General features: G+C 37.0%; 1 protein-coding gene across 2 annotated transcripts in view; it reads right to left on the bottom strand.

Annotated features, from left to right (window-relative positions):
- CDKL5 (cyclin dependent kinase like 5) overlaps positions 1-12890 on the bottom strand; it is a 266772-nt gene that overhangs the window by 112982 nt on the left and 140900 nt on the right. For both annotated transcript variants that reach the window (XM_027835406.1, XM_027835407.1), the window contains exon 4: positions 8941-8986. In XM_027835406.1, the coding sequence (XP_027691207.1) occupies positions 8941-8986 (46 nt within the window). The remainder of the gene's footprint in view (positions 1-8940; positions 8987-12890) is intronic.

Below are 12890 nucleotides of genomic sequence, written 5' to 3'. Positions count from 1 at the left end.
ACACACACACACACACACACACACACACACACACACACACACACACACACTCTCTCTCTCTCTCTTTAAAATACATGTGCCCCCAACTCCAGGCTATTCGATTTCTTGGAATTCTTATTAAGAATTCCAAATGGTCCCCAAGTAATTTCCAAATTACTTTGCTAAGAAAAGTTTTAAAAGGAAGCCCTCCTCTTCCCCCAACCTTCCTATCCAAAACTTCCTCCCTTAGTAAATACAATATAGTGAAGGTATTAAGCTGCATCTGTATTGATTCTAGACATATCCAAGCAATGCCTTTTTTATTTTTTTAGTAACTCCAGACATCTAGTTGATATATCATCATTTGCCTCTTTCTCTTAAAAGTGAGACGCTAAGCAAAGCTATCAGGTAATGTAGAGTTCTGATGATTAGCAGGATCATAGCTAATAAAGGATTTACTACTGCACTGATGAGGGCTAAAAGGCTGCCATTAGAAGCCTGCCTCATGTTTTACTGAAAAAATCAAGGTTACATGATGACAGCTTCCTTTCCCCACCCCAATCATCTCCTCCTTCACTATGTGTCACTGAAAAAGGGCTGGCCTACTCCTTATCATGGGAAACCGTTCTACTTTCACAAGTGACCCCATTCTATCTGGTCTCCTCCAAAAGACTGCCCCCTCTGTCATCCTCAACTCTCTTAATCTTCATCCTCTCCCTATTTACTGGCTCCTTCCCTACTGCCTATATGCCCATGTCTCCCCCATCCTCAAAAAATTCTCATTTCATCCTTTCATCTTTGCTAATAATCATCCTATCTGCCATTTGAAGATAAACTCCTTAGAAAGACCTTCTATAATAGGTGATTCTATCTTCTCTCCTCTCACTTTTTTCTTAACCTTCCATAATCCAGCTCCTGACCTCATTACTCCATTGAAACTGCTCTTTCCAAAGTTATTACTGATCTCTTAGATGCCAAATTCGATGGTCTTTTTCTCAATTCTCATTCTCCCTTGACCTCTCTGCTGCCTCTGACACTGTCAATCACATTTTTCTCCTTGATACTCTCTTTCTCTGGGTTTTTGGGACACCACTCTCTCCTGGTTCTCCTAGCTATCTGACTGCAACTGCTCAGTTTCCACAATTGGATCCTCATCTAAGCCATGCTCTGTCATAGGCCCTCTTCTCTCCTCTTGATGTACTATTGCATTTGGTGATCTCATTAGTACCCATGGATTTAATTATCATGTCTATTTTGGTGATTCTCAAACCTTCCTATCTTGCCTTACTCTCTCTTCTGACCTCCAGTCACATCTCTGGCTGCCTTTCAGATATCTCAAACTGGATGTCAAGTAGACCAAACTCAATATGTCAAAAAATGTTTTCATTATCTTTCTCTCCTGAATGTCTCTCCTCCTTCCAAACTTCCCCATTACTGTAGAGGACTAAACCATCCTCTTAGTCCCTCAGGCTCACAACCTAGGAGTCATCTTGGATTCCTCACTATCTTTCACCCCCCACATCCAAGCAGCTACAAAGGCCTGCTGATTTTAACTTTGGAATGTCCCCCAAATATACCTTCTTTTCTCCTATAATACTGCCTCCAACCAGGTGCAGTAGACTACTTCAATAACCTACTAGTAAGCTGGCTTGCCACAAATCTCTCCCCACTCCAGTTCATCTTCTATTCATCTGTCAAAGTGATTTTCCTAAAGTGCAGGGCCAATTGTGTCACCCCCCCCCCATACTCAATAAACTCCAGTGGCTCCCTTCAGAATAAAAAATAAAAGGGCTTTCAAAGCCCTTCATAACCTAGCCCCTCCCTACCCTTCCAGTCTTACACCTTACACTCTTCCCCTCTCCAAGTACTTTTTTGGTAAACCAAAAATTTAGTTTAAAAATGTAGTAAACTAAAATCTCATCTTCTGCAATAAGCCTTTCCCAACATCTCTTAATTCTAGTGCCTTCCCTCTATTAATTACTTCCTATTTATCCTGTATATAGCTTGTTTGTACATACTTTTTGTCTCCCTCATGACATAAGGTCCTGGAGGGCAGTAATTGTCTTCTGCCTTTTTGCATCCCCCCCATCCCACTCCACCCCTTTAGCACAGTGCCTGCCACACAGGTGGTACTTAATAAATGTTTATTAACTGACTGGACGCAATCTGAAAATAAACATAGTCAAAAAGTTTTTTTTTTTTTGAAAAAATTGTAAATGACCTAATAAGTTTCACAGGGACAGAAACAGTTTCTAATTTATCTGTCTTCTCCTTGCACCTGGAAGACTGTTCTAAACATAGGAGGCACACAACAGATGTTGAATAAAACACCTTCCTTTTCCTTAACTGGGTAACACATCACTTTAGGATGGAACAAAAGCTCAGCATCATACAATCTTATCACAGAGCTGTGACAAGAGCACGGGGCTTGAAATTAGGCCACCTGTGTTCAAATCCCAAATGTAACTAGAAAGGAATCAAACATAACCTCACAGAGTTGATTTTCTTCACCTCCAAGAAGTAAATAAAACACTTTTTACTACTTACCTCACAGGCTTATAATCAGGAATGAGTTTTTTAAATGTTAAAGTGCTTCATATAAATGAAATTATTAGTATTATTAATTGGGGGAAAAGGGTAAAATCTCCTACTTGAAAAGACAACAGTAGTGGATTCATAAGTCTGATAAGTTTATGAACTGATATGGGGCTGGAATAAAAACTACAATATGCTTAGACACATCTTCAAGATTGTGGTGCTGAGGGGGGCAGAGCCAAGATGGCAGAGTGAAAGCAGTGACTTGCATGAGCTCTCCCCCAAATCCCTCCAAATACCTGTAAAAAAAATGGATCTAAACAAATTCTAAAGCAGCAGAACACATAAAAAGACAGAATGAAACAAATTTCCAGCCCAAGACAGCCTGGATAGTTGATCAGAAAGGTATATTGCTCTGGACGGGGAGAGGAGTGCAGTTCAGCATGGGCACAGCAACCCTGGAGCAGACCTCAGAGAACTAAATCCCAGGCAGCTGTGGCGGTTTCCAGACTTCTCAACCCACAAATGCCAAAGACAACTTGGAAGGTCAGTGGGAAAAGTCTGTGACTGCAGTGAGAGAGAGAAGCTAGGTCTCAGCCACCCCCAGCGCAGTGGCTGCCTCCTGAGCTTCCAGCCCACAGACTGAGGGGAAATCAAGCTGCTGATCAGAGGGGGATTGCAGGGATCTCTTTGCCAGTGCTGAGGCAGGAATCTCTTGCTTTGTCCATGCTTGGATCTGGATCACAGTTCTGAGGGGCAGTCCTGGGGTGAGGAGGAGCGCTGGCATGGTAGAGCTTGTTGTGGTGGTGGAGAGAAAACACCTCACCCCTTACCATACCACCTTGGAAGAACTGAAAATATTCAGGTCCCTAGAAGTAGCTCTGAAAACAGCTGTATGAACCCCCAAAGCTTGGGACAGTACATTCTTCACATTGGAAGCAGACTCTTACCTTAACAAAGAGTTTAAAACTCAAGTAATTGGCTGGGATCATGAGTAAGCAGCGCAAAAAGAGTCGGACTATATTATCTTACTTTAGTAACAAAGAAGATCAAAACATACAGCCAGAAGAAGACAACAAAGCCGAAGCTCCTACATCCAAAGCCTCCAAGAAAAACATGAATCAGTCCCAGGCCTTGGAAGAGCTCAAAAGGGATTTTGAGAAGCAAGTAAGAGAAGTAGGGGAAAAACTGGGAAGAGAAATGAGAGTGATGCAAGAAAATCATGAAAAACAAGTCAACAGCTTGCTAAAGGAGACCCAAAAAAATACTGAAGAAAACAACACTTAAAAAATAGCCTAACCCAAATGGCAAAAGAGGTCCAAAAAGCCAATGAGGAGAAGAATGCCCTAAAAAGCAAAATTGGACAAATGGCAAAGGAAGTCCAAAAGCTTACTGAAGAAAATACTGCCTTAAAAATTAGAATAGAGCAATTAGAAGCTAGTGATTTTATGAGAAATCAAGACACTGTAAAACAAATCCAAAAGAATAAAAAATTAGAAAACAATGTGAAATATCTCATTCGGAAAACAACTGACCTCGATCCAGGAGAGAGAATTTAAAAATTATTGGACTATCTGAAAGCCATGATCAAAAAAAGAGCCTAGACAAGATTGTGGTGCTTTGGGAATGTCTAAAAAGGTATGTTTCATACATTGTGTCTTTTCACTGGCTGCCTGCCCCTCATGCCTAGAATGCTCTCCTTCTGCTTCTGCTTCTTAGTTTCCCTGGCTTCCTATAAGACCTAGCTCAAATTGTATCTTCTACAAAAGAGCTTGCCCCACCCTGCAACTGCCTTCCAGAGGTGGGAATCTCTGAGATTACTTTTAATTTACTTTGGATACATCTTGCAGGCACATCTTCTCCCCCATTATAATGTGGGTTCTTTGAGGACAGAGACTGTTTTTGCTTTTCTTTGTATCCCTAGCACTTATCATAGTGCCTGGCACAGAGTAAGCATTTAATAAATGCTTTTTTCTACAAAGATGTGTGTATGTGTGTGTCTACCATGTTGTGACATGGGTTTGTGCGTACAATATCTGGTAGGTATGGGAAGTGAGAAGGCAGTTTTTGTGGAATTTCTTGTGGGCTCCATGAAATATGAACAGGTCAAATAGTTTTCCTCAGCTATTAGGAAGGCTAACACACACTACTGAGAGTAGCTCTAAAGGAGAGTCAAAAGTAAAAGATATCATATAACAAATCTATAATTTATAGTTAGTAATACTAAAAGGCTAAAGATCGTATTTGATATTAACATGTTAGACAATCTTCCTTGAACCCCTAAATTGCTTTTGATGTCAGTTTTCATATCGTGTGTCGTACACGCACAAACACGTATATATGGCCTAGGCTATATTGCTGAACTTTGTATTCAAAGGATGATCATGTTAACACTGAATGTTAGTGGTGTTTAATGGTATGGCTTACAACATCACCGCACAGACAAAAGTCTTTTATAAGCCTGCACCTGGGGAAGCTATTCTTTAATTTGTAGCTACAGGTATTACTTTCAAAATCCCTAACCATTTATTATTCTGTGTTATAGACTCTTAAAAGGTCCAAAATCTTTGTTTAAAAAGAAAGCTACCTTCTTCAAGACTGATTATATCAGGCTGGTCTTCCTCCTGCTACTGTTTCCTATGAGTTCACTGATATTTTTACATTGCTTGATCTATTTGCTTGAAACTATTTTTTAAAAATCATTTTCCCTCCCATAACACCCACCCCCTAAATAAACAATAAACCAGACACACACACACAGACACACAGACACACAGACACACACACACACCCAAACATGCAAAGTCCAGCAAAACAAATTTCCATATTGGCCATATGCAAAAATGTGAGTCTCATTCTGGATTTTAAACCCATCACCTATCTGGCAGGAGATGGGTGGCATGATTTATCTTTAGTTTAATCCTGTAAAATCCTGTAAACTCTATTCATCAGAGTTAAAAAGTCTTTCAAAGTTGTTTTTCTCTATAATAATGCTGACAAGTAAACTGTTCTCCCAATTCTGTTCACTTCACTCTGAATCAGGTCATAAAGGCCTTCCCAGTTTCCTCTAAAACTTTAGATTTCATCATTTCATAAGGTCAAATAACATTCCATTACACTGATATACCACAATTTGCTTAACCATTCCCCAAGAGGAAGCTGTATCCTTAGTTTCCAATTTGGGGCTACCACAAAAATTTGTAAGCAGGAAATCCTTTTCCTCTTTTTAAAATTTCTTTGGTATATAGACCTAGTGGTGGTATAGCTGGGTTAAAGGGTATGTACGGTTTGGACCTTTCTTAAGAGCACAGTATTTTCTAGAATGTCCCAGCACTTCTTAAACTATGGGTCATGACCCCATAGGGTCAGGGGTCATGACCCACCATTTGAGAAGTGCTGAAAGGGTCATGAGTGCAAAAAGCTTAAGAAGCCCTGGCCTAGATCAACTAACTCACAGCTCTACAATGTATTTTGTGATTTTTCTCTCATCATCTTTACCCAATTCAAACTAGCGTAAAATGGAACTCAGAGCTGTTTTAATTTGCATTTCTCTAATTATTAGTGGTTTGGAGCATTTTTCATATGGTATTGAAAGTTTGGATTTCATCCTTTGAAAACTACCTGTTTATATGTTTTGACCCATGCCTGGAACATAGTAAGCACTTTAAAATGTTGAATAATTTATTTATTTATCTATTTGGGAATGACTCTTAGTCTTGCAAATTTTATTCAATTCCTTATATATCCTGGATATGAGACCTTTATCAAAGAAACTTTTTTTCCCCCAGTTTCTGTTTCCCATCTAATTTTAATGGCATTAAGATTCATTTAGGCAAAAATTTTTCAGTTTTATATACTCAAAATTATTCATTTATTTTCTGGGATCCTCTTTATTGCTTTGGTCATGAACTTTCCCCTATCTATACATCTAAAAAGTAATTTCTTCCTTGATTTACTGATTTAAGACATCACTTTTTATATTTCAATCATGTATACATCTGGACTTTATGTTGGCATACAGTGTGAGATGTTGTGTCTATCGAATTGTTTCATAGCTTTCCCAAGAGTTTTTGTCAAATAGTGAGTCTACACTAGTCTTTAGGTTCATCAAACATCATGCTATGTTTACTTGCTTATGTATACTGTGTACCTAATTTGTTTCACTGACTGACCTTCCTGTTTTAATAATTATTACTTTGTAGTACAGTTCTGGTACCAAAAGATCTTCATCATTGCTGCTTTCTTTTTTCATTTTTACCCTTGAGATTCTTGACTAAATTTGCTCCTAGAGATGAATGTTGTTATTATTTTTTTCTAGCTCTATAAAATAATCTGCTGGTAGTTTGGTAGGTAGCATTATCATTTTTATTATATTATACCATATATTATTATATAAAAGTATATTATTTATATCATATTTGTTATTATCAGTGACCTAGTAATATTTCTCCAATTATTTAGATTTGTCTTTATTTTTGCAAAAAGTGTTTCATAGTAATACTTATACAGTTCCTGGTTCTATCTTGGTAGAAACATTCTCAAATATTTTATACCATCTAATAGTCATTTTAAATAGAATTTCTCTGCCTCTTCATATTTTTATATTCATATTTCAGGTTTTCTTGGTAATATAAGGGAATGATAATGACTTATGTGAATATTTCATATTCTGCAACTTTGAGGTTTTGTTTCAATTAATTTTTTATTGATGCTGAGGTTTACAATGCGAATCATATAACTGGAAAAAGCAATACTTTTGTTTTCTCTTTGCTATGCTTAGTCTCAATTTCTCTTTCTTTCACAGCTATCGTAAGCATTTCTAGGACTTTGTTAAATAGCGGTGGTAATAACGGACATCCTTGCTTTACCACTCATTTTACTGGAAAAGCTTCTAACTTTTTTCCATCACATATAATGTTTGCTATATTAAGGAAAGATTTATTTATTCTTATACCTTCTAGTGGTTTTGGTTGTTTTTTTTTTTTTACCAGACATAGATATTGGATTTTGCTAAGATCCTTTTCAGCATCTATTGGTATAATAATAATGTTTTATTATTTGTTATTAACATGATTTATTATATTGATGTTGAATCAACCCTACATTCCTGTTATATATCCAACCTTGTCACCGTATACAATTTTCCTAACTTTTGTTGTTGATTCTTTTGAATAATATTTTATTTCAAATTTTTACCTCAATGCACATTAAGAATATTAATCTAGAACTTTCTTAAAATATTTTCTCTCTTCCTGGTTTATATACTTGTGACCTCATTCATATTAGAGAAAGAGAGAAGAACACCTTCTTTTCCCATTATTACAGATTGTGTAATATCAAAATTCACTGTTCTTTTTCTCCTTTACTTGAAGCTATTTTCAGAGCATCTTGAGAGCAATTATTTTGGCCCCCCTTTCTTTGGCTGCCCATGTAATAGCTGTTTGGGCATCCCGTTGTAATTCATTCACTGCATATATTAGGCTTGCCAGAAGAGGAAAGAAAACAAAGAATTTCATTGTGTCTAGGACCTCTTTGTTGCTAGATCTTGCTGAGCCACTTAACGTTAATTAGGTTTTATGGTTAGTTTAATAAAATTGTTGTTCATCTTAACTTAGTCACAAGTCTAATGGTACTTAATATTAATAAATAAATGTATGTTGATGATAAAAGTTGAACATGACTGCTATTTTATGGATCTCTAGTTTAGTCTTAAAATAGTTTTCTTTGAATGCAGGTCATCTATCAAACTCCAAAAATCATGCTTTTCTGATCAACTCTTTGCTTCATTCTTAACTAATGCATTGATTTTATATGGTGGAGTTCAAGTGAGCTATTATGCTTTATCGCTCTTGGTCAACATAGATTGGTTTCAACATTCCACTTGAAATATTCTGTAATATTTCAGTGGAATGTGCATCTTGGGAACTAAAACTATATAAATGACAATATACATATCTCTAAACATAGTACTTATTCCTTGAAAAGTCTGTTCCTTCCCCAAGAATTATAAATTGTTATAAGTTGTAGACACCTTTATATGACACACCATGATCACCCTCCCTTAAATTTCTAACTCTATGAAATAAAAATCACAGTAAGTGAAACTAAAAGCTCTAATATAGTAACATACAGAATGTGTATTAAAGTATAGAAATATCTAATTCAAATTATACAATTTGTTCATTTCCCTGATCACTGATCACATCTTCAACTAAAAATGGATTTTCTAACATCTAATGATGGTGATTTTCATTTATTCCCATAAAATGGACTTAATATTCCAAATCAAAGTCCTAGAAAATGTCTATTACTCCATCTCTTTAGGCTTTTATTTTAAAATCTCAGCTGGTTATAAGGTTTTTGCTTGATAAGGCATATATGTTCTATATATGTTATACAAAAACTTTAATATACAGAAAAATATACCTTCACTGTCCTTGAATTTCTTGATTGCCACAATTTCATGTGTTTCCTGAAAAGGAAAAGTCAGAAGAGAAGAAAGTTATTTTCAAATGGCAAACCTTAAGAGAAAACATTTCTCAAATCCTAATTTGGCATGTTAGAAAGGTATTTGGGGAACACAAAGGGAAAGAAACTAGACAAGTATACCCTGACCTTGCCTTCCACAAAATTACTCTGACCAACTACTCTCCCTATTTCCAGGGGGAAAGATGTGGACAAAAGCATAAAAAACTTTAGACCATTAAAAAGTGGCAGGGTAAAGATGAATTTAGGTCTTCATTTGTACTGTCAATCTAAAGAAGGTCTGTCAAGAGAAATTGTTTAAGAAGGCTGGTAACTATGACTAACCAGCCAACGTATAGATGGAGCAGGCTTGTGGAAAGGGAGCCTTTAGTGGAGAGTGAGCCAAAAGTGGAGACTAAGCAGTATGGCTGGGCCTACTCATGGTACAGGGATTCCAGACAGGACTTTAACTAATCATTGAGTCAGCCTCAGGAGGTTACTCCCAAAGTATCAAGCAATTTGCTGTGGTTACTGTGGAGCAGTTAAGAAGTGGAAATTGAGCAACATGGCAAATATAAACATCTCTTTTTAACATCTAAACTTCTTTACCACCTGACTGCAGCCTATCTTTCCAGGCTCATTATACATTACTTCCCTTCATATACTGGACAAAGTGACCTTCTTGCTGTTCCTCAGCTATAATATTCCAGTAGCCATCTCCATACAGACTTTCCTCCATGCCTGGAATGCACTACTGTTTTCCTTCAAAGCTGGTCTCAAATGATTCCTCCTATTTACAGGAAGTGTTTCTTGATCTCTTCCCTCCCCCCAAATTACCTTGTTTCTGCTTTGTATTTATTTTGTACTTATATATTTATGCACAGTAAGGAAGGTCAATTAGGCTACACCGAAAGGGAGTAGTCAAATAAAGCGGGAAGGTAAGCTGAGGCTAGCATGTGAGAAGCTTTTAATAGCAAACAAAGGAGTTTATCTTTGATCCTAGAGATTTCAGGGAGCTGGCTTGCTCTCACTCTCCCCTGCTTCCATCTTATCACATGCTTTGTCTTTCCTGTTAGATGCAAGCTCCTCAAAAAGAGGGAACATTTCAGGGGTTTTTTGGTCATTTTGTTTTTGTTTGTTAGTTTCTGTATCCTCAGTGTTTAGTACAATGCCTGGCATACAGTAAGCACTTAATAAATGCTCTATCTAATCCTAGAAGACTTATGAAGCTTATGAAACAGGGGAATGATGTGGTCAGGCAACACCATGCAGAAGAAGCTGTGTCTAGAAGGAAACCAGGGGTACTAAATGGCAGAAGTTAGGAGGGGATGAATTCCAGACAAGGGGCATATGCAAAGGCAGATGGAGGGTATAAGCAGTGCTGAGAAACAGTAAGGAAGGCCAATTAGGCTAGACCAAAAGGAAGTAATCGAATAAAGCGGGAAAGGTAAGCTGAGGCTAGCATGCAAGAAGCTTTTAATAGCAAAGAAAGGAGTTTATCTTCGATCCTAGAGATGACAGGAAGCCCTCGGACTTGATTGTGTAGGGGAGTAACATGGTCAGATCAGTAGTTTAGTAAAAATCATTTTGAAAACTGTGGAGGACACAACGGAATGAAAAGAGATTTGAAGCAGGAAATGTCTCTGATAAGGGCTTCATTCCTAAAATATATAGAGAATTGAGTCAAATTTGTAAGAATACAAGTCATTCTCCAATTGATAAATGGTCAAAGGATATGAATAGGCAGTTTTCAGATGAAGAAATTAAAGCTATCTGTAGCCTATGAAAAAATGCTCTATATCAGTATTGATTAGACAAATGCAAATCAAAACAACTCTGAGGTACCACATCACACCTATCAGATTGGCTAACAGGACAAAGCAGGAACATTGTAAATGCTGGAGAAGGCATAGAAAATTGGAACACTAATACACTGTTGGTGGAGTTGTCAACTGATCCAACCATTCTGGAGAGCAATTTGGAACTATGCCCAAAGGGCTACAAAAATGTACCCTTTGACCCAGCAACAGCACTTCTAGCACTTATCCCAAAGAGATCATAAAAATGGGAAAAGGACCCACATACACAAAAATATTTACAGCAGCTCTTTTTGTGGTGTCCAAGAACTGTAAACTGAGGGGCTGCTCATCAACTGAGGAATGGCTGAACAAGTTGCGGTATATGAATGTAACAGAATATTGTTGTGCTATGAGAAATGATGAGCAGGCAGACTTCAAAAAAACCTGGAAAGACTTATATGAACTGATGCTTAGTAAAGTGAGCAGAACCAGGAGAACACTGTACACAGGAACAGCCACATTGTTTGATGACTAACTTTTCATAGACCTGGCTCTTCACAGCAATGCAAGGATTTAAGACAACTCCTGATGAAAAATGCTGTCCACATCCAGAGAAAGTACTATGGAGTCTGAATGCAGATTGAAGCATACTATTTCCTCTCTTTGTGGTTGTTGTTGTTGTTGTTTTGTTTCTTCTTTCTCGTGGTTCCTCCCATTTCTTCTAATTCTTCTTTACAATATGACTAATGTGAAAATATGTTTAATATGAATGTGTATGTAGAGCCTATATAAGATTGTACACCATCTTGGGGAGGTGGGAGGGGAGAGGAAGAAAATTTAAAACTCAAAAGCTTACAGAACTTAATGTTGAAAAGTAAAAATAAATATTATTTTTTTTAAATCCTCCTAAAGGCAAATCAAAGTATTTTGTTTTTGGAGACAAAACAAAGGGTGGGAAGATATAGGAATGAGTAGAGGGGAAGTAGAGGCCCATAGGTGAATAATAAAAAGATAATTACTCCTTACAGACTCTCAATATTTTTAATAAATATTTCTATATTCTCTTTCTAATGAGCATCTGAGATTTGTAGTGAACTTATAAATATATAATATCAGAAGTTGTTCCTCAACAGATTAGTAGCCAAAGGATATGAAGAAACACTTCTCAAAAGAACTGCAAACAGCCACAGAAAGAAGACTCCAAATCATTAGCAAGAGACATGCAAATCAAAACAACCCAGAGGTTTTACCTCACACCCAGCAACCTGGCAAAGATGCCATAAGTAGACATAGTCAAGGCTGAACTCTAGCACATTGGTAGAGCTGTGAATCGAAACTAGTAAACATTCTGGAATTATGTCAAGAATATGATTAAAATGCCCAAGTGCTATAAGAAACTATTAATATGGTGATTTGGAGATATGTGGAAACCCAGAAACATGGAAAATTTATATAAACTGATTCAAAGTGAAGTAAGAAGAACCAGGAAAACAATATATATACTGAGAGTAATGTAAATAGAAACAACAACAAAACAATTTAACCTGAATGGTATCAAATTATAATGAGCAAGCTTGGTCCCAAGGAGATATGCGAAAAGCAATGTCGCTTTACTTCTTTATACAGGATGTAGACTATGACTGAACACTGTAATATCAGACTTGTTTTGTGTTGGTTATTTTCACTGAACTTTTTTCTTCCTTCTCCTTTTAAAAATTCTGTATTACAAGGGATGGCTCTCTGGGAGGAGTCAGGAGAGGGATTAAGTGAGAAATGTAAGTGATACAAAAATAACATCTGAAGTTTTTTTTTGGAAGATATCTTCCCTTGTGGAATGGCTGAACAAGCCGTGGTATATGAATGTAATAGAATACTATTGTGCTATAAGAAATGATGAGCAGGCTGACTTCAGAAAAACCTGGAAAGACTTGTGTGGTCTGATGCTGAGTGAAGTGAACAGAACCAGGAGAACATTGTACACAGTAACAGCCACATTGTGCAATGACTAACATTGATAGACTTAGCCCTTCTCAGCAAAGCAAGGATCTAAGACATCTCCAAAGGTCTCCTGATAAAAATGCTATCCACATCCAAAGAAAGAACTATGGAGTT

This window comes from Vombatus ursinus, unplaced genomic scaffold, assembly GCF_900497805.2.
Source record: "Vombatus ursinus unplaced genomic scaffold, bare-nosed wombat genome assembly UNPS02014814.1, whole genome shotgun sequence".
Classification (NCBI taxonomy): domain Eukaryota; kingdom Metazoa; phylum Chordata; class Mammalia; order Diprotodontia; family Vombatidae; genus Vombatus; species Vombatus ursinus.
This window is presented reverse-complemented; position numbering and strand designations above follow the sequence as displayed.